The following is a 22352-nucleotide window of genomic DNA, read 5'->3' on the forward strand; positions in this document are numbered from 1 at the left end:
TAATGTTTCCCTCTTAAAATGTGTACATATTAAAAAAAATCATCACTCAAGGAGAATCCTAGTGTTGCAAATTTGTTTTTAAGAATGCATCTTTTGGCTGAGTGTGGTGGCTCACACCTGTAATCCCAGCACTTTGGGGGACTGAGGTGGGTGCATCACTTGAGGTCAGGAGTTTGAGACCAGCCTGGCCAACATGGTGAAACCCAGTCTTTACTAAAAATACAAAAATTAGCCAGGCATGATGCTGTGTGCCTGTAATCCCAGCTACTTGGGAGGCTGAGGCACAAGAACTGTTTGAACCCGGGAGGCAGAGGTTGCAATGAGCCAAGATCGAAACACTGCATCCTAGCCTGGGTGACACAGTTAGACTCCGTCTCAAACAAACAAACAACAAACAAACAAAGAATGAATCTTTTTCCATTGATTAGAGGGATGATTAAAACAATAATCTTTTAAAATATAAAGTTTGGATTTCCTTTTCTTTGCTTCACTCACTCGCTCTTTCCCTGTGTTGTCTTCAAGATTTATTTACTGCCCTATGCTCGGGTTAGCAGGTGAATGGCTCATAGATTCTTCAGTTTATTAACCCATTTATCTTGTTTACTGGTGGGTAAGGCAAAGATAAAAACGTTTTTGGCTGTAGTTGTCCACGTGCAATGGACAGCAGTATCCCATAAAGCCAGTAGGTGGTAGTGTTGTCCATAAAAGACCTTCATTTTTATTTTTCCTGGCTTGTTCAAAATATTTTAAGCCAGTCTGTATTTTCAAAATCCACACAGGATAAAGTTTTGAAATAGCAAAATTTGAGAATGTTTGTTTTTAATCAAGAGGACAGAGCTATATTTATACATATATAATGTCACACATAAGGAATTATATGTTTGCCTCTCTAGGCTTTGGCACACATAGATATTGCATTTTTACAAATGAGATTATGAACCAATAATAAAGTGATGCTACTTTAAACGGTTGTTTTGTATTTTTTGTAGGAAATTATAATAAATTGCCTGGGGAGCTTTCTTCTCCTCTTTCAATTTCTTTCTTTTCTTTTCTTTTCTTTTTTTTTTTGAGACAGACTCTCGCTCTGTCCGCCAGGCTGGAGTGCAGTGGTGCCATCTCGGCTCACTGCAACCTCTATCTCCCGGGTTCAAGCGATTCTCCTGCCTCAGCCTCCCGAGTATCTGGGATTACAAGTGTTCATCACCACACTCGGTTAATTTTCTTTGTATTTTTAGTAGATACAGGGTTTTGCCATGTTGGCCAGGCTGTCTCGAACTTCTGACCTCAAGTGATCTGCCTGCCTCAGCCTTCCAAAGTGCTGGGATTACAGGCGTGAGCCACCGCGCACCACCCTCTTTCAATTTCTTTTCCTTTTTTTTTGAGACGGAGTCTTGCTCTGTCGCCAGGCTGGAGTGCAGTGGCGTGACCTCGGCTCACCGCAACCTCCGCCTCCCGGTTCGAGCGATTCCTGTGCTTCAGCCTCCCGAGTATCTGGGACTACAGGTGCGCACCACCAAGCCTGGCTAATTTTTTTTGTGTGTGTATATATATATATATATATATATATATATATATATATATATTTTTTTTTTTTAGTAGAGACAGGGTTTCACCATGTTGGCCAGAATGGTCTCGATCTCCTGACCTCATGATCCGCCCGCCTCGGCCTCCCAAAGTGCTGGACTTACAGTGTGAGCCGCCGTGTCCGGCCCTCTTCCAATTTCTTTATCTTCCTTTTTGTCCTGTTGCTTTTCATCCTTCTCCCCATTTCAGCTGTATATAAGATGGTATCTTATTTTAATAAACTGTTATCATTTTAATAGACTGTTGTAGTTTCTACTGCAAGATGCAATTGTTGAGAGCGTGATTTCTAACACTTTACAGAAAAAAGCCGTAAAAGGTTTACTGGAACTTAATATACATAGCCTACTTGGTTGATACTTTCAACACTCTGAAGGGCTTTCACACAGAATCAGCCTCAGTGGAATTTTATCGATTAAATTCATCTACCAATGAGTGGTTAAGAACTGTTTTATTGCATACTTAATGGGTTGAGGGGCAGAATTATTTCTTTTATTTTTACTTTATTATTATTATTTTTTGAGACAGAGTCTCGCTCTGTCACCCAGGCTGGAGTGCAGTGGCACAATCTCGGCTCACCACAACCTCTACCTCCTGGGTTCAAGCGATTCTCCTGCCTCAGCCTCCCAAGTAGCTAGGATTACAAGCGCCTGCCACCAAGCCTGGCTATTTTTTTTTTTTTTTTTTTTTTTTGTATTTTGTATTTTTAGTAGAGATGGGTTTATCCAGGATGGTCTCGAGCTCCTGATCCGCCCACCTCAGCCTCTCAAAGTGCTGAGATTACAGGCGTGAGCCACCGCTCCCAGAATTTTTTCTTTCTTTGGCTAATTGCCCTCAGTTCAATTTTACCACTGTGATATTCATTCCACATGCTGTGATGAGTGTGGTACTGCAGCACCTGCAAATTATGTACTAGATGCTTATATTCCAGGCCTTGATTTAGCTTTTGGGAGAAGTCAGTGAGCAAAACTTGTAAAGATCCCAGTCTTCACGGGGCTTACCCTGAAGTTGGGAGTGGAGAGGGAGGTATTCAACCAACAAGAAATCAGAAAACGCACAGAGCCGGTGCGGGGTCAGGGTAAACTGCGGGAGGCTTTCAGGGTTTAGGGCCCAGCAGGGAGGCTTCAGTGGGCCTGCGTTTTCTTAGGCATCCGCTCCAGGCGGGTTCAAGCTCTCAACCAGACCTTCGGCCATCCAGCGCCTAGGGAACTTCAATGCGGTGACTTCTCCCGCTGTGCAGGGCAATGACCCTGGTTGGCGCGCTCAGGACCCCGTCAGAGTCGGCCGGGGGCGTCCCTGATAAACGCGACCCCCCTACTGCCCCTTCGCTCCCGACCGCGCTCCCGATCGCCCTCCAGCCCCTGGCCCCGCGTGTCCCCCACGCCCCACCACCCTGCACGCCCTTCCCGGCCGCTTGTCCCCACTGGACCGTGCGTCGCCGCCCTCACCCCCGCGCCCCCAGCTGTGCGTCCCTTGCGACCGCGCATCACCACCTGCGACTCTGCGAACCCTGCGGGTTGCGGTCCGCTCCAGATCGTGCAGCCACCCGCCTCGAGGCCCTCTTGCCAGTGCGTCTCCTCCCGAGCGCGCAACCCCCGGCCAGTGCGGCCCCCTGAGGGGCGGGCGCTGGGCGGTGCGAGGAAAGGCGGGGCGGGGAGGGGCGGGGCGGGACGCTGGACGCCATCGCGTCGCTACCGGCCGGCTGCGGTCTGCCCGGGTCTGCAGCCGTGTCCTCGCCGCCCTCTGCTCGCCCACGCCTCCCGCGCCCTCGCCTCGTCCCGGCGGCCGCGCGCGCGGCCGCGTTGGGCGGCGGCGGTTCGGGGGATGAGGAGACGGTGGCGCGCGGAGACGATGCTCCGGAGCTGAGAAGACGCCGGCACACGGCGCTACTGCCGAGCGCAGCGCCCACCCGCGCGATGGCTCAGGCCGCCGGCCCGGCTGGCAGCGGGGAGCCGCGGGCTGAGGCGGTGGGCGGCGAGGGGCTGCGGGAGCCCCGGGCAGCCGGCGGCGATGCCGGGGGCTCGCAGGACGCACTGAGCCTGGAGGAGATCCTGCGGCTCTACAACCAGCCCATCAACGAGGAGCAGGCGTGGGCCGTGTGCTACCAGTGCTGCGGCTCCCTGCGCGCCGCCGCCCGCCGCCGCCAGCCCGGCTGCCGCGTGCGCTCGGCTGCGCAGATCCGCGTCTGGAGGGACGGCGCAGTCACCCTGGCGCCCGCGGCCGACGACGCGGGAGAGCCGCCTCCCGTTGCGGGTGAGGCCGCCGGGCCCCTTTCCCTCGCAGTCTCTAGGGACACCCCCGGTCAGGCCGCTTTACCCTCACAGCCCTGTCCCTTCCGCCCCTGCCACCCCCAGTTTGCCATGGGAGACCCCCCGGGAGGTTCTGGCCGCGCCCCTAGAGGAGGGCGGCGTCAGGCCGTGGCCTGGCTGGGGCTGTTCCGACATCGAAGCCTCGGGGCGGGCGGCGGCGCAAATAGGCTGTGCGAAGAGCGTCTGGGCGGGCCTGGTGGGCCTGGGCCTGCGGGTCGGGGGGCCCTCGTCATTGTGCAGCCCGCACGGCAGCTGCTGGAGGCGCGTTTGAGAGCGGTGGGCCGGGTCCTGCTGCGAGCCAGCTGCCTGTGCGCCTCACGCCGTGGCTGCTGACGCACGGCCGGGTTCGAGGGGTGGGGAGGGCACCACAGGCTCCACGCAGGGGCTCCACGAGGATCCTCAGAGCCGCTGTCGGAAACACCGCACTCCTCCTGCGAAGCTAGCAGTATTTCACATTACACAACCTTTCCTCGGTTCAGAAATGTAAAGATGATTCTGAACCTTGAGGAGAATTCTGTATTTGGAGATAAATGAAAAAATAGACTGAATAATTATTTTTGGCTCCTGGACATTAGAAAATACCGATTACATTCCTGTATGTGAAAATTCGTTGTGATGAAAAACAGGCTTGTCAAGTGAAAAGTTGACAGGATGTCTGGATATATAGAGAAAATGGGCTTTAGTTACGTCATTGTCCAATGTCAATTTTTCAGGATTATGAACTAAACAGTAATTTATAGCGAAGGTTTACTCAGATGCTCATTGATGAAGAGGAGGCGGAGGCTGACAAAAGGTTTCTCCCATCAGTTTTTATCTAATTCATTCTTTTGAGAGGCAAGTCTATTAAAAACATAGAAAAACAATCCACCCTCACTTTTAGAAAGTTGATGGAAGTGTCAAAATGCTTAAGATGAAAAATGTAGTATCGGATTAGTAAAATGACATCTAATGAAAACCCTCGTCTAACTTGATTTGAACAATATTCAAGATTATAGTTAGTCTTTCAGTTCTGCCAGAATATATGTTTTTATCTTTTATTTTTTAGTGTCAGGTAAACAATTTGTTTATTTAAAGCCATCTTTCGTGATTCTTTTGAAACCATTTCAACTAGTTTTTTTGTTGAGCTTATTGCTTTTAAACTTGGATTTAATCAAAGTGGGAAATACTTGCAATTATAATTTATAGTGTATTAATTGGTATAAAAACATACATTTATAAAATACAGCCTTGTTGGCCGGGCACAGTGACTCATGTCCCAGCACTTTGGGACGCTGAGGTGGGTGGATCACCTAAGGTCAGGAGTTTGAGACCAGTTTGGCCAACGTGGTGAAACCCCCGTCTCTATTAAAAATACAAAAAATTAGCTGGGCATGGTGGTGTGCCCCTGTAATCCCAGCTACTCTGGAGGCTGAGATGGGAGAATTGCTTGACCTTGGGAGGCAGAGGCTGCACTGAGCTGAGATCATGCCACTGCACTCCAGCCTGGGCAACAGAGGGAGACCCCGTCTCAAAAAACAACAACAAAAAAGAAATGTCATGCCTTGGGATTTAGCTATTTCCAGAGAAAAAATGGTTGTGTGCAACCTGCTTTTAGAAGCAGCATTGGAGTGATGATTTCTGGAGAGAACAACCCCCCAGTTTACATTGGCTGTCACTTAATCTCAAAGTAGTATACTTTTGTTGTCAAAGATGGATAGATTCTGGTGGGTGGGTTTTTTGTTTTGTTTTGTTTTGTTTGGTCTGAAACTTATGTTGAAATGGATTATTTTTTACATCACTAGTGTGAGTGACAGCATGTTGACCTCAGTGTAATAAAATGTCTTTATGGAGAGAATAGTGAGTAGAGTTGTTCTCCACAATTCCTACTAGATTTTTAATTCTGTTTCTCAGTTCTGCTCATGACTTGTGCTACCAGTTATGGAGAAGGCCTAATCAAAGTTGTTGATATAGACTTGAGCATTTTCTAATAACTAAAATTATTTAAGAAGTTCATACTGAAATATTAGTTTATTTCCTCATGAGATTTAAGAATAGTTGCATGGCTCAGGAAGATACAAAGTCTTCTGAACGTTTTATCTTGATTCTTAAGCTTGAATAATTTGGTGGTGTGCACACTTAAACATTCTATTCCTTTTTTCTTTTCTCTCTTTCTCTTTCTTTTGATGAATAATTTGGTGTTGTGCACACTTAAAAATGTATTCCTTTTTTGTTTTCTCTCTTTCTTTCTTTGTTGGCCAGGATGGTCTCGATCTCTTGATCTTCTGATCCACCCGCCTCGGCCTCGCAAAGTGCTGAGATTACAGATGTGAGCCACTACAGCCTCTCTTTTCTGTTTTTAAGGAATATTTGTATTCATAAGACTTCCATTGTAGGGAAGAGTTGGGGAAAATAAGTAAAAAGACATTTTTTAAAAGCACTTTATTTTTCTTGTATTTATTATGATTGTATGTGGTTAGCAATCTGCAACATTTATGTTTTCACATATTATTTATTGGTTTATTTATTTATTTTGAGATGGAGTTTCGCTCTTTTTGCCCAGGCTGCAGTACAGCAGCACCATCTCAGCTCACTGCAACTTCTGCCTCCCAGGTTCCAGCTATTCTCCTGCCTCAGCCTCCCAGTAGCTGGGATTACAGGCATGCACCACTCTGCCCAGCTAATTTTATATTTTTAGTAGAGACAGGGTTTCTCCATGTTGGTCAGGCTGGTCTCAAACTCCTGACCTCAGGTGAATCACCCGCCTAGGCCTCCCAAAGTGCTGGTATTACAGGCATGAGGAGCCCAGCCTGATTTATTTTCTCAGTGGAGGTTCAGGGAAGTTAAATCATTAGTAATTCTTTGAATCAAATCTCGGTCTTTTAGTCTCTAGGCTTTGTAGTATTGTGGAATGAGACATTTGGTTGAATTTGTATTGTGATCCCTCCCCTTCCTAGATGAATGACATTGAATAAGTTCCCCAATCCCTCTGAGTATAGCCTTCTGTGTAAATGCAGAATATATTGTTGTTTTCACAGGGCAGGAATATAAGTGAGGATAATAGATGTCAAGTGACCAGACTTGCTGTATAGCAGGTGCTCAGTAGGTTTTAGTTTCCTTCCTCCCCTAATCCTGTATAGCAGGTACTCAGTAGGTTTTAATTTCCTTCTTCCCCTAATCCTGTGGTCCTTTCTCACCACCACACTGTCTCTAGTCTCCAGCTGTTTTTTGTTTTTACCAAGAATTGGGGTAAATGTCAGGGTAGAGTCTCTTAACTTCGGCATGGTTGGCATTTTTGGCTGAATAATTCTTTGTTGTGGTGACTGTCCTGTGCAGCGTCCGTGATCTAATCTCTAACACTGGATGCCAGTAAGCCCCTCCTCTGCAACTATGGCATTTAAAGTCTACCCATTGCCAAATGTTCCTTAGGGTACAAAATCATCCCAGTTGAGAACCACTGGTCTAGCAAATGATGGTGGTGCCCAGGATTGTGTTCAGGGTGGAGAAATGGATCCTGGCTGTAATCCTCAAGTGAGTGAATCCTTCTACAGGCCATTGTCAACTCTGTTGTTGAGCTGAATGAGTCGTGTTGGTTCTTGCCAGTACCAGCAGTATCACTCCATTTAGTCCTTGGGAAGAAATAGCACTCCATAGGCTTTACTGACTTTCTGGGGGGCTGAATGTAGTAACTGATTTTAATTCTTGTTTACTTTTAACCGTATTGATACATCTGAGAATGGTTAGATTCAGTTTGAATAAAATAAGTAGAAATGTACTGAAGAAAAATAGAAAAATGATGAAAGGTGTCGGAGGCATGGAAATGAGACCAATGAAGGAAAAAAATGAAGAATTAGTAAGTTTATTTAGCATTCAGATAAAATTTAGACCATATTGCTAGCCTGGCCATAAAAGCAGTGTGATATAGGACAGAAAGAGATAAATTCAAGAAAAAGGAAAGACTAGCTCTTTAGAGGATCTCTTGAAAGTAAAAATGATTAAATTATGAATAACATCTTAAAATGAACAGTATGTTTAAGAAGTGTTTCTGTGATGACAGGAGAATAGATTGCTTAGGATCAAGAGAGTTTATGATTCTTATTAGGTGGCTTATTTAACATTTTATTTTCTCCAGTGTTTATGCAGTTGTAGTCACAATAGGACTTTATTATTTGGGAAAGTTTATTAGATACGAGTTGATGAAGTTTTAACTTTCACATCCTTAATTAAGGCATTAAAGACACGAAGGCTCTTCGTATACTCATAAGTATACCTAACTGGCAATTAGAGCACATTTTGGTACACAGGGTCTTTAGAAGGTAGTAACTGATACAATTTAGGTTATAATCTAGATCTTCACATGGTTAAAAGCATTTGCTTTTTTGGGATGCCACAAAGAATTATTAAAAGCAGTAGTATTAGAGATTAGAATCATGTGTGGTCTCAGTCTTTCAGGACTTAAATATTCATCTGACAACAATCATTTATTTTAAATTTTGGTTTCAAAATGTTTGATGTACCTTCAGTTTAGGTGTATAAAGAATATTTAAAAATTATGACCATATATTGATTTAAAGTAATCTTAAGGTTGGTAGATTTTCCTGAAAGGAACAATGAATGCCTGTGTGCATACTAATAAAGGGATCCCTTGAGAATGGTTTCTTGGTATAGGGAACATTCAGGCTTTGTTTGGGTTTTGAAAAGAGGATATGATCAGTCAACCTTCTCAACAAGGTTCATGCGAATTTGGAGGGGGAGATGGTCTTGAAATAATATCCTATTTGATTTTAAAGAGAGAATAAATATTTTGAAATAGTGAAAAATGTTTTAAAACACTTTTTTTTTGGTCCAGTCGTTCTGTATTTCTTGTGTTCTCATCCTGGTCATTAAAGGAAAGGAATATCTGAAGTATATATGTAGGTTTCCAGAGTAGGTAGTGGGGGTGAATGGTAGTGTTAGAGATTGTTAAAATGCCTTATCAGTTACAGTAATAGATAAGAATTGTCTTCTCTGAATAAGTTTAAATATGTCAGGTTAATTCAATCTAACAAATATGCATTGAGTTCCTACTATGTACAAGTAGTGTTCTATATAAGGGTAAGTAGTTCTAGTCATTAAAGAAGAGAAAATAAAACATAAACACAGTGGTAAATTTACCGTGAATGTAATGCGGCTTAAACTTCCAAGTCCCTTTATTTACACAGGCCCCTTCTAAGTGTGTGGGAGGAGCTTTAACAGTATGTTTAGATGTTCATTTGCAAAATTAAGATTTTAGCCATAATTGGATAAAATTGCTATCACTTTTTTTTTTTTTTTTTTTTTTTTTTTTTTTTTTTTTTAGACAGGGTCTCGCCCTGACACCCAGGCAGGAGTACTGTGGCTTGGTCTGCAGCTTTGACCTCCCAGATTCAAGCAATTCTCCCACCTCAGCCCTCTGAGTAGCTGGGACTACAGGCATGTGTCACCATGCCTGGGTAATTTTTATATAGTTTTTTTAGAGTTGGGGGTTTTGCCATGTTGCCCAGGCTTGTCTGGAACTTCTGGGCTCAAGTGATTTGTCTGCCTTGGCCTAACAAAGTGCTGGAATTGGAAATGTGAGACACCATACCATGCGTGGTCTGCTGTCACTTTAATTTATTTATTTATTTGTTTATTTGAGACAGAGAAGTCTTACTCTGTCGCCCAGGCTGGAGTGCAGTGGCATGATCTTGGCTCACTGCAACCTTCGCCTCTCAGGTTCAAGCAATTCTTGTACCTCAGCCTCCCAAATAGCTGGGATTATAGGTGTGTGCCATCACACCCGGATAATTTTTGTGTTTTTAGTAAGAGACAGGGTTTTGCCATATTGCCCGTGCTGGTCTCTAACTCGTGGCCTCAAGTATCTGCCTGCCTTGGCCTCCCAAAGTGCTGGGATTACAGGCGTGAGCCACCAAGCCTGGCCTGCTGTCACTTTGGCTCCAATTTACCCAGCAATATATTTCTGCTTGTGTTGGGTTATAAGAGAGGGGTCCAGGAGTTTTGGGGAGAAATTTTGGAATAATGCATTTGTGGTTTTGTATCTTTGTTTCTACTTTTGCAGAGGGAAACAGTAGAAAGATTTTAGTCATCTACAGATATTAGTCCTCAAGTAAGTTATTACTCTTAGGAAACCATTGGCCTCGATAAGGGCTTTGACTAAAGTTTAGAAGAAAAAAATCAATGACCTATCAAGGACTATATGTTGATAAGAGATGATGAGTTGCACTCTGCTTGTTATATATGGAAGGTCAGATTCACTCTCCTGCATCATCGGTTCTGTAAAATAACAGCAGTTCTCATCCTACTTTTATAACAGTATCATTAGAGCTGTATAATTTCCCTTTTACCACTTGGCTAAGTAGAAAAAAGGAAAATGTCTTCTTTCAGATATTTGTTTAAAACTATGAAGGAAATACTGTGTTACCAAATGTAGTGGGAATTTTTAGTGGAAAAAATTTTTTTGAACGAGAAAGGGTCTTTGTCACTCAGGCTGGAGTGCAGTGGTATGATCATAGCTCACTGCAGTCCCTAGCTCCTGGGTTCAAGCAATCGTCCTGCCCCAGCCTCCCAAGTAGCTGTCCTGGCTAATTTATTTTTTTATTTTTTTGTAGAGAAAAATGTTGCCCAGACTGGTCTTGAATTCCTGACCTCAAATGATCCACCTGCCTCAGTCTCCCAAAGTGCTAAGATTATGGGCGTGACCAAACTTTTTATTTTGGGGTAATTTTAGACTTACAGAAAAGTTGAAAAGATAATGCAGATAATTCTTGTTTGCCCCTCACCCAGTTTCCCTAATGTTAACATCTTATCTTATTGTGGTATATTTGTCAAAACTAAAAAGCCACATTGATGCATTGCTGTTAATTAAATGCCAGACTTCATTTGGGTTTCCCCAGTTTTTCTATTAATGTCCTTTTTCTATTGCAGAAATCCCATTCAAGAAACTATATTGCATTTAGTCATCATGTCTCCTTAGTTTCTTCTGGTCTGTGACAGTTTATCATGACCTTGACAGTCTAGGCGACTACTGGTCAGCTGTTTTGTAAAATGTCACTCTGTTTGGACTTGCCTGATATTTTTATGGCTAGTCTGGGTTGTAGGTTTGTGGGAAGAATACCAGTGAGGTGAAGGGTTCTTCTCATTACTTCGTATTGGGGCACATGATATCCATGTGACATCAGTGGTTATGATAACCTGGACACTTGATTAAGACAGTGTTTGTCAGGTTTCTCCACTAAAATGTGACTGTTTCTACTTTTTTCTGTATATCGATCTTTAGAAAGGAGTCATTAATTCCAGCCTGCATTCAAGGATGGGGCCAGGTAATTAAACCACCTCCTAGAGGTGTGAATGTCTTCTTAAAGTTATTTTGAATTCTGTGAGGAAGATATGTGCCTTCTCTCCTGTTTACTTATGTATTCAATCATTTGTTTATATCAGTCTGGATTGACATATATTTGGTACTTTGGTTGTTTTGTTACTCAGATTGTTCCTGCCATGTCTATTTGGTGCTCCTTAGGCTTGGCTCCTGTGTTCCTTTGATAAGCGGCCCTCCTTTTGTCTGGTGGAGCATGTGTTTGCTTTCTGGCACTACAAGACATTTCAAAGCTCATCTTGTATATTTCCTGCCCCAACCCTAGAGTCAGCCATATTTCCAGGGAACTCTTATTACTTTATTGGAGAATGGTGTTCTCCAATGATCTTAGCACTGGATATGCTTGTTGCTTATTGTTTTGTTTTTATTTATTTATTTTTTAAAGTTGGAGCTTTGCTCTGTTGCCCATGCAGGAGTACAGTGATGTGATCATAGCTCTCTGTAACTTTGAACTCCTGAATACAGGTAGGTGATCCTTCCACCTTGGCCTCCTGAGTAGCTGGGACTGTAGATGCACAACACCACTCCTGGCTAATTTTTTTGGGATTTTTTTTTTGTAGAGACTACACTGGTCTCTCACTATGTTGCCCAGGCTGGTCTCAAACCCCATTCAAGTGATCTTCCTGCCCCAGCCTCCCAAAGTGCTGAGATTACAGGTGTGATCCACTGTGCCTGGCCTGTTTTTAAGATAGAAGAAGAAATGTTAAAGAGTTTAGTTATTTTTGATGTTCAAACTCTAGATGGATATTTGGGTTTCAAATATCGACTTACTGGATAATATGGATAATGTGCCACTATGAACATTACTGCATATGTCTTTTGGTGAACAAATGTCGGCTTTTGTTGAATATATGCCTAAAAGTGGAATTGCCAATTCATGGTATATGGTCAACATAAGTAGATATTGCCAGAAATTTTCCAAAGTGATTGTATCTCACAAACTTTTAAAATTAAAACCAATGTGAAACATCAGTATAAATTTAAAAAGGATTTGATTAGTGTTAGGTATATGGAGGGGGATTATATTCCTGATAATACCAAACTGCTGGCTTCTGAAAACTGTGACCCTTAGGTCTTCTTATACTAATTGTGCTAATGCTTTTTTTTTTTTTTTTTTTTTGAGTCAGAGTCTTGCCCTGTCGCCAGGCTGGAGTGCAGTGGCGCAGTCTCGGCTCACTGCAACCTCCACCTCCTGGGTTTAAGCAATTCTTCCGCCTAGTCTCCCGAGTAGCTGGGATGACAGGTGCATGGCACCACACCCGGCTAATTTTTGTATTTTTAGTAGAGACGGGGTTTCACCATGTTGGCCAGGATGGTCTCGATCTCTTGACCTCATGATCTGCCTGCCTTGGCCTCCCAAAGTATTGGGATTATAGGCATGAACCACTGCGCCCCACCTAATGTTTTTTTTTTTTTTTTTGAGTTGTTTTGCTCGTTGCCCAGGCTGGAGCGCAGTCCTGTGATCTTGGCTCACTGCAACCTGCGCCTCGGGTTCAAGCAATTCTCCTGCCTCAGCCTCCGCAGTAGCTTAGATTACAGGCATGCGCCACCATGCCTGGCTAATTTTGTGTTTTTAGTAGAGACGGAGCTTCATCATGTTGATTGCTGGTCCCAAACTCCTGACTTCAAGTGATCTGCCCGCTTTGGCCTCCCAAAGTGCTGGGATTACACGTGTGAACCATTGGCGCCCAGCCTAAATGCACTTTTAAAATTTAAGTCTATGGCCTTTTTCTGTCATATTTTCCATTTTCTTGCCCATCTCTTAATTTAATTAGAAGTCAAGTTTCTATCTAATATACTTCTTTATTATCTTGTATTTCAGAGAGATAAAATATAAACAGAATTGGTGGGTAGTGCTAGAATGTCACTAACAATCCCCATAGGTTGCCTGGTCCCAGGGTTTTGTTATATCTTCCTGGATTTTTAGTGAAAACACCATGTTAGAGCTATCCCCATTACATGATTTTATGTGTTCATTTCATTCATTCTAGTGCCTTCTAATTGCACTGCTCTGGATGTTGACACAAAGAGTGATAAAGTACACTCATACCTTCAAGAATCTCATAGATGCAGAAACTAACACAGTACAGTGCAGCAATTCTAAAATAATAAAGATGTGCAGAAAACTATGAGAGCCCAGAGAAGAGATTGGCTGACCCTGCCTGGTGACAGTAGGCGAGTATTACAGAGGAGATATGGTTTCTGGAGGTCTCCAGGATGGGGCTGTAGCATAAAAGAAAGAATATGTGAGGCAGGAGCAGCAGTAAGTGGAAAGGCTTGGAGACGTGGAGGACATTGTATGGTGCTCAGAGAGCAGCAGTACATGGGTGGCAAGTGCAGCATTTGTGCTGCCACCCACTTCCCCATGCCAAAAGCAGACAACTGCTAATCACTTATCACATTTTTTGCTGCTGCATTTATAAGCAGCCTCAGAGTTCTCAACAGGATGCTTTAGCTGGCCACTACCAATTATTTGGATGTGGCATGTGAAGTTAAACCTGTTTGTCTTCTTTGTAGTGGTTGTTCACTGTGCCTGGAGCAGAGGATGTGTGTGGGAGTTGGGGGAGTGAGAAGATCTGGAAAGGCACTTTGGCTGGGATCAGATGATGGACTTTGTGCCAGCCACACGGTCGAGTTTGTATTTATAGTCTGTACAGGCAGTGGAGAGCCATGGAAGGGTTTTAAGCAAGAAAATGATGTAAGCAGATTACTCTTTTTAGAAAGATAAATGTAGAGGTTTTATAGATGTATTGAATTGGGTAAAATGGAGGCAAAGACACCAGTACGCATGTTATACTGTCTTTAGATCCTAGTAGCCTTTAAGTTGCTAAACCAGTTAGGAGTGTTATGGCTGTTCAAACAGGAGACGATGGAGGTCCGAATTAGGGTAGTAGAAATGGAGGGAAAGAGTCAGATTGAGAGTTATTTAGGAAATAGGACAGGGTATAACCCTTCCAGTTTTTATGTGTGGGTGAGAAAGAGGAAGGATTCTTCAGAGGCTCTGACTTCTTGCCTGGGTGCTTGGGTGACAGGGTAGGCAGGAGGGGCAGGTTAGGGTGGGAAGATAGATGATGCTTTATTCTTGTTGGAAATTAAATTGGCCTGGAAAATATTTTTCCTATGGAGTCATGTTGATTCCCACCAAGTTCCTTTGCTGCCTTCTAGGTAGTTGCAAATCAGTTGTTGAATGTCATACCATACCATGGAGAGAACTAAGAGCCTGCTACAGAAGATGTGGTTAGTTAGTTATAACCTCAGGCAAGCGATTTAACTATTTCTGATGCTGTTACGCTCTTATTTTTTTCTTTTATTTTTATTATTATTTTTTTTGTAGAGATCAGATTTTGCCATGTTCCCCAGGCTGGTCTTGAACTCCTGGGCTCAAGCCATCAGGCCTCCCAAAGTCCTGGGGTTACAGGTGTGAGCCATAGTGCCAGGCCGCTCTCTTTCTTTATTTTTAAAATGGAAGTAATATAAGGCTGCGTGCAGTGGCTCATGCCTGTAATCCCAGCACTTTGGGAGGCCGAGGCAGGCGGATCACCTGAGGTTGGGAGTTTGAGACCAGCCTGATCAACATGGAGAAACCTTGTCTCTAAAAAAATAAAATAAAATAAAATAAAATAAAATGGAAGTAATATTTGTCCAACCCTTGTGAAATTGTTATGAGACTCAAATGAGGAAATATGTGTGAGGACATTTTGTTATGTGTATTGCACAAATCATTTCTACTGAGCTGTTGCTATCCTTTGTAAAAAGATGAATACTTCCAACTTATTTGAGTCAAGATTGATAAAGAAGTTCTAAAATAATATTAAATATATGTTTGGAAGTCTATAAAATGATTCTTGAAGTTGGAAAATTTGAAGTGTGGGTGGCCATAATGTCAGTAGACCTTCGTTGCTTTAGGTGCTACACCATGTGTTTAGAATGGACTACAGAGGGCTACTTGCAGAATATCAGGGAAAGGTAATTAGTGTTTGACCCATCATTTATATTTTTTAATGATTCCTATATACTTTATATTGTCTTGAATTTGTTTTTTTCCTTCTTTTACCACTTTCTGACTTTTTTGATATTCATTTATTGATCATTTAGTTTAGCTCTTTCAATCCTTTGGGGAGTGAAGGAGGGCTTATTTATGTTAATAATAAAACAACATAAATACAACTTTCTCTATAAACTCTTGGAACAAATTTCATCTGAGACCTGTAGGATAAGACATAGTTTAGATGAAATGTTTGGACTGTTCTATTACCTGATGTGTGTAAACTTAAATTTTTTTGATGGGAAATAATATTAGGTTCCTTAAATTAATGATAGTTGCCCCCTAACCCTGACCTTCTTTTCTTTTTTTTTTTTTTAGCAGGAATTTCCCTCTGTCACCTAGGACGGAGTGCAGTGGCTCGATCTCAGCTCATTGCAGCCTCCACCTCCTATGTTCAAGCAACTCTTCCTCCTCAGCCTCCCAAGTAGCTGAGGCTACAGGCGTGTGCCACCATATCCGGCTAATTTTTGTATTTTTTGATAAAGACAAGATTTCACCATGTTGGCCAGGCTGATCTCGAACTCCTGACCTCAAATTATCTGCCCCCACCTTAGCCTCCCAAAGTGCTGTGATTATAGGCATGAGTCACAGTGCTCAGCTTGACCATCTTCAATTAATGATCTTTTCATTATATTTGTATTTAAAGAATAGTACTTAATTCATAAGTATAATAAAAATGTATAACTTACAAAACTCATTATAAAAAGATATTTCTTGACAAAATATGTAGTATATATAGTAAAGTTTAAATAGCTAAAAATATATGCCTACATAGTTTTTATAGTTTAAATCAGATTTCCCAAATCTTGATAGAGGGAAAGTAACACATCTGGGTAAGTGGATATGTGTGATAGAGTTGTGATATATCTAAACAGAGTTAGAGCTTGAAAGATAGAAGTTCCTGGGATGCCTCTCTGCAGGGCTCTTGTTGGCTAGATTGTCTCATACTCGATCAGATGCTCCAGAGGGACAGGAGATTCTAAAGAGAATGAATGCAGACGTGTGTGTGAAATGCATAAAAACAAGAACTCTTCAATTGATAAGAGAATAGTAGAACATTTGGGATTGTCACCTGCCAGAACTCTGTTTATGATTTGTGTTGGGGAGGTTCCTCTCCATGTTCACCTTCCTGAAAAATTAGTGATGTGTCTGTGTATTTTTGAGCTCATGAAGTTTAAGCAATGTTTGAGCTACTGTTCCTAGGGAAAAGTTTAATCCAAATCGACCCAGTTTACAAAAAGTACTTCGACTTTCATTGCCCATGTCTTCTAACGCAGGAGTGTCAGAAATGTGGTCCCAGGCTGCTGTTCCCTTCTTTTCCTGTGGCAGCATTTCTTTCTTTTTTTTTTTTTTAATTTTACTTTAAGTTCTAGGATACATGTACAGGATGTGCAGGTTTGTTGCATGGGTATACATGTGCCATAGTGGTTTGCTACACCTATCAACCCATCATCTAGGTTTTAAACCCCACATATTTTAGGTAATTGTTCTAATGCTCTCTCTCCCCTCGTCCCCCCCCAACCCCTGACAGGCCCTAGTGTGTGTTTTTTCCCCCCCTGTGTCCATGTGTTCTCATTGTTGAACTCCTGCTTATGAGTGAGAACATTTCTAAATAGACCTGGGTACCTCCTATCTGGTACTTGCCGTCAGAACTCTTCTGAAGATAACATTCTAGACAGCCACTGTCACTCAGAATTGGCACTAAAGATGAAACGTACTTGCTCTGCAAGCTTCCAGTGTTGCCAAATTACGTAAAATAGGTAAAGATAATATCCAAATTCTGTGGCGGGGGTGGTTTTTTATTTTTTATTTTTTGAGATGAAGTCTTGCTTTGTCGCCAGGCAGGAGTGCAGTGGCGCAATCTCAGCTCACTCACTGCAAACTCCACCTTCCAGGTTCAAGCAATTCTCCTGCTTTAGCCTCCCGAGTAGCTGTGATTACAGGCGCACACCACGACGCCCAACTAATTTTTGTATTTTTGGTAGAGATGGGATTTCACCATGTTGGCCAGAATGGTCTCTATCTTTTGACCTCATGATCTGCCTACCTCTGCCTCCCAAAGTGCTGGGATTACAGGTGTGAGCCACCATGCCCGGCCTGTGGTGGGTTTTAATCATTGATACCAACTAGGTCGAAGGTGAGGCTCCAGTCCCTGGGAAGGTGAGTGGTTATAACAATCCAAGGCTGTCTTTTTTTTTTTTTTTTTTTTTTTAAGGTAAGGGATTTAGTTACCCTTACCTTATCTAGGTAAGCAAAGTGTAGTCTATGACAAAAATAAAGTAGGAGCCTTCATTTCTGAATTAGGATAGAAGTCACATATATGGTGAAGGTGATTGAAGGCTGAAGGTCTGAGAGCCTGGCTTGGGGTAGAGTCTGTGGGTGGCCGTCAGATGATCTCAAGGAAGAAGATGCAAGTTCTGGGAAGTGCCTGTCACACAAACGTATTGTTGGTGAATGGATAGATGAATGAATGCTTTTTCCATCAGTGATATTAATATTAGAGGTCATGTCCCTGACTGTTTTATGTATGAAATGCATAACATTCAGGCTGGGCACGGTGGGTCACACCTATAATCCCAGCACCTTGGGAAGCTGAGGTGGGCAGATCACAAGGTCAGGAGATTGAGACCATCCTGGCTAACATCTCTACTAAAAATACAAAACCCCATCTCTACTAAAAATACAAAAAATTAGCTGAGTGTAGTGGTGCATGCCTGTACTCCTAGCTACTCAGGAGGCAGGGAAATTGCTTGAGCCTGGGAGTTGGAGGTTGCAGTGAGCCAAGATCAGGCTACTGCACTCCAACCTGGGCAGTATAGCGAGACTCTGTCTCAAAAAAAAAAAAAGCATAATTTTTTCTTCCCTTAAAATGCAACTTGGCAAAAGTGATTTTGTTGGGGGAAATTGGTTTAAGCTACTGAATACATAGTTTCAGTGTCCCAACTTTTGAACTTCCATTCATTGATTCCAGGTCCTCCGTGGCCACTGCATTTTAGAAATTCAGATATGGGCTTGGCGCGGTGGGCCACAACTGTAATCCCAGCACTTTGGGAGGCCGAGGTGGGTGGATCATGAGATCAGGAGTTCAAGACCAGCCTGCCCAACATGGTGAAACCCCCATCTCTACTAAAAATACAAAAATTAGCTGGGTGTGGTGGCAGGTGCCTGAAGGAGAATCACTTGAAGGCAGAGGCTGCAGTGAGCCAAGACCATGCCACTGCACTCCAGCCTGGGCAACAGAGTGAGACTCAGTCTCAAAAAAAAAAAAAAGAAAAAAAAAGAAATTCAGGTATGGTTAGACTGCAGAAATTTTTTATTGCTAAATTCCAACCTGTTAATTTTAAAGCTATGGGTTTTTTTCCCCTAGTAGTAATACAAAAATTTTCCCAAAAGCCTATTTAATATACTTCTTTCTGATAAAAGTGTTATAGTTCTTAAACTTATGCTTCTTTTTGATCAGTTTTGGTCAAATGTTTGAGAATATTATTACTGAAAACATGGAGCATGCTCAGGGTGTCATTTTTCAGTCCATTAGCAAAAACTGTTCTACTTCCAAATTATTTCATGAACCCTCTCCTTTTCACCCTCATTACTGCCACCCACCCTGTCTGGCTGACCCACTGTAGTGCTGCAGGACAATGATAGTAGCCTCCTGGCTGGTCTTGAGCTTTCCATCTGGCTCTCTCCACTACATTCCTTGCATTGTAGCAAGACTGACCTGGAAACTACCTGGACCCAGCTGGCCCTCTTGCCTAGTGTCCTTCAGTAGCTTCCCATTTTCCTTAAAATCAAATAGAAACTTCTTATGCTATCCTTACAAGCCTTTGTGATCTGTCCCCTGCCTGTCTAAACACAGTTTATGTTACCCATCCACCAAACACTTCCAGAAGCTGTCACATGCCACCTGCTGCTTTGGGAACAGGTCTTCTTCCTACCCTGCAGTTAGTTCTAATCAGCTTCAAGGTCTCTGTTTAAATATTATCTTTTGGAGGAATCTTATCTGACTATCCCAAATTGGGTCATTTCTGTTGCTTTCTTTCGCTCCCTTTTGGGTCCATTTATCACTAGCTCTGTTTTGTTTGGTTGTTTTTTTTGGTCTGTATTCAGTAAAATGTAAGCCTTATGAGGCAAGAACCGCATCTGGCTTGTTTACAGTGACAGTATGTCATCAGTGCTTATAAGTAGTACTTAGTAGGTGTTGAATAAATATTTACTGAACAAATGAAGGTGAGAGAGGTATGCTGGCAGGAGGGCAGGGTATAGTCATTGATATATCTCAGTTTCAGCATGAAAAATAACCTTCTTTCACATGGTTAGAGGGACTGAAACATTGTGTAGAATTTGGTCACATAGTAAAAAGCTGGAGAATAATTCTGAGAACAATTTATCTTAAAAATTCCAGAGATTCTGTCTTTTTGGTAGGTATAGTTTGTTTTCACTTATTCAGCTGATTTGAATCATGTTGATAATGTGACTGCATGATAATTCAGCCATATGCTGAGGTTTCTACTTTAAAGATAGGTAGCTATCTTAATTTCAAAGTATTATTTTCATTCCCTCTGAGTAGACCTATTGCAAAATGATCTGATTATCAATATTTAAGATTTAGAATGTCTGCTGAAGGTGACAGTGTTGTCTTAGCTATGAATTCTTTATGACAGACATTTTATACCAGGACTAGTTTGTTTCTTAAAGCCATTCTGTATCAATTTATAGGAAGACATAGGCTTTTCTGTTTCCTGAGAATAAGCGGACTCATCTAATAAATCTTTTTTTTTTTTAAAGATAGTGTCTGGCTCTGTTTCCCAGGCTGGAGTACAATGGCGCCATCTCAGCTCTTTGCCCGCCTCTTGGACTCAAGACATTCTCCCACTTCAGCCTTTCAAGTACTTGGCACGTGCCACCACATCTGGATAATTGTTTTTTTCTTTTTTTGGAGAGATGGCATTTCATCATGCTGCCCGTGTTGGTCTTGAACTCCTGAGCTCAGGTGATCTGTCCACCTTGGTCTCCCAAAATGCTGGGAATACAGGTGTGGCCCATGCTTGGCCTAGTAAATCTTTAAAAGCAGATCAGATCTTTCAGAATGAGTTTAAAAGAAGGGTTTAAAACATAGCCTTGATTCCTGCAGCATTACTAAAATGCTTATTTCTTTTGAGAAATACTGAGCTAATGTTTTGGCTTCCTATAAAAATAATTTCTCTTCTTCTAAGTACTTTTTTGATAATGTTGAAGTATTTTCAAAACTTAATGTTTAAATACTACTTCAGATATTTTACTTCATCACAGTTACTCTGTCCTTCTAATTAAGCACATCCTAATAGACTTGTTATTTGATTGAAAGAACTAATTCACTGTATTTAATAATCTGAAGCCTTTGTAAGGCTACTGTTATCTTAGGTTACTAAAATTCGGCCAGGCATGGTGGCTCATGCCTGCAATCACAGCACTTTGGGAGGCCGAGGCAGACAGATCACTGAGGTCAGGAGTTTGAGACCAGCCTAGCCAACATGATGAAACCCCATTTCTACTAAAAATACAAAAATTAGCTCGGTATGGTGGTGGGTGCCTGTAATCCCAGCTACGTGGGAGGCTTAGGCAGGAGAATTGCTTGAACCCAGGAGGCGGAGGTTGCAGTGAGCTGAGATTGTGCCCTTGCACTCTAGCCTGAGCGACAAATCTAGACTCCATCTCAAAAAACAAAAAACAAAAAAAATTCTGAGTGGAGTCATAGGTTTTGTGGGTTTTAGAGGGATTCATTCCTTAGGTCTGGTGCAGTAAAATAGAGATGAAGAAAGACTCAAAAGTTGTTAAGTTTAAAATCCCTTGATGCTATACTGGTAGTTTCCAATTGAAGAAGGTGCTATTAAGTTGAGGAATACATTTCCCCATTCTTCAGAAGCAGTAGAAATGATAGTTAGCTTGGACAGTACCTTGCAGTCCCCCTCAATCCCAACAGCTGCTGGAAGTGGGAAAGGAGGTGTATTAGTCCATTCTTACATTGCTGTAAAGAACTACCTGAGACTGGGTAATTTATAAAGTAAAGAGGTTTAATTGGCTCACTGTTATGCAGGGTGTACAGGAAGCATTGCTGGGAAGGCCTCAGGAAACTTACAGTCATGGGGAAAGGTGAGGGGGAAGCTAGCACCTCTTGCGTGGCTGGAGCAGGAGGAAGTGCTACACACTTTGAAACAACCAGATCTCACAAGAACTCACTATCACAGGACAGCACTGGGGGGGAGATGGTGCTAAACCATTGAAACCATTGCCATGATCTGATCACTTCCCACCAGGCCCCACCTCCAACATTGAGAATTACAATTGAACACAGATATGGGTGGGGACATAGAACCAAAGTATATCAAGAGACTTAGAATAAGAAAACCACACCAAACACACATGAGGAATCAGGAGCCTTAGAGTGTGCTCTTTATTCTGTTGCCAACTCTGTGTCATTATGTGTGAGACATTTGACTCCTCGAGCTCTTAGATTACTCATCTGTTTTTAATTAATGGTATCTGAGGCAAGCCCTCGTTCTGTCACCCAGTCTGGAGTGCAGTGGCACTATCACAGCTCACTAGCAGCCTGGACCTCCTGGGCTCAAGTGATCCTTCTTCCTCAGTTTCCTGAGTAGCTGGGACTATAAATTTGTGCCATCATTCCTGGCTAATTTTTTATTTTTGATAGAAACTGGATCTCACTGTGTTCCCAGGCTGGTCAAACTCCTGAGCTCAAACAGTCCTCCCACCTCAGCCTCCCAAATTGAGATTGCAGGCGCAAGACACCACACCTAGCCAGATTACTCATCTATAAAATGAACGGATTGGGCAAGATCATTTCTAAGATTCTTTTAAGCTCTGATGTCATATGATTGGGATTTTTGGATTCCTTAGTTAGCTTTTGGGCAGGAATTTGGATGGCAGAGCTGTGTAGGTGGTCAAATACTTTGTACTTACAGCCTTTTCATATTACCGTGAGTTATCAGTTCAAATTGAATGACGAAGAGCTCTTGCATTCTCACAAAAATTTTTAGTACTTTTACAGAATCTT

At 42.5% G+C, this 22352-nt stretch overlaps 1 protein-coding gene across 4 annotated transcripts in view; it reads left to right on the forward strand.

Moving 5' to 3' along the window:
• Positions 1-3456: 3456 nt before the first annotated feature.
• Positions 3457-22352, forward strand: part of SPIRE1 (spire type actin nucleation factor 1) — a 208234-nt gene continuing 189338 nt past the window's right edge. For all 4 annotated transcript variants that reach the window (XM_017498461.2, XM_017498460.2, XM_017498459.2 and 1 more), the window contains exon 1: positions 3457-3834. In XM_017498461.2, coding sequence (XP_017353950.1) covers positions 3498-3834 — 337 coding nt within the window. In that variant the 5' untranslated portion in view covers positions 3457-3497. The remainder of the gene's footprint in view (positions 3835-22352) is intronic.

This window comes from Cebus imitator, unplaced genomic scaffold (genome assembly GCF_001604975.1).
Source record: "Cebus imitator isolate Cc_AM_T3 unplaced genomic scaffold, Cebus_imitator-1.0 Scaffold242, whole genome shotgun sequence".
NCBI classification, from domain to species: domain Eukaryota; kingdom Metazoa; phylum Chordata; class Mammalia; order Primates; family Cebidae; genus Cebus; species Cebus imitator.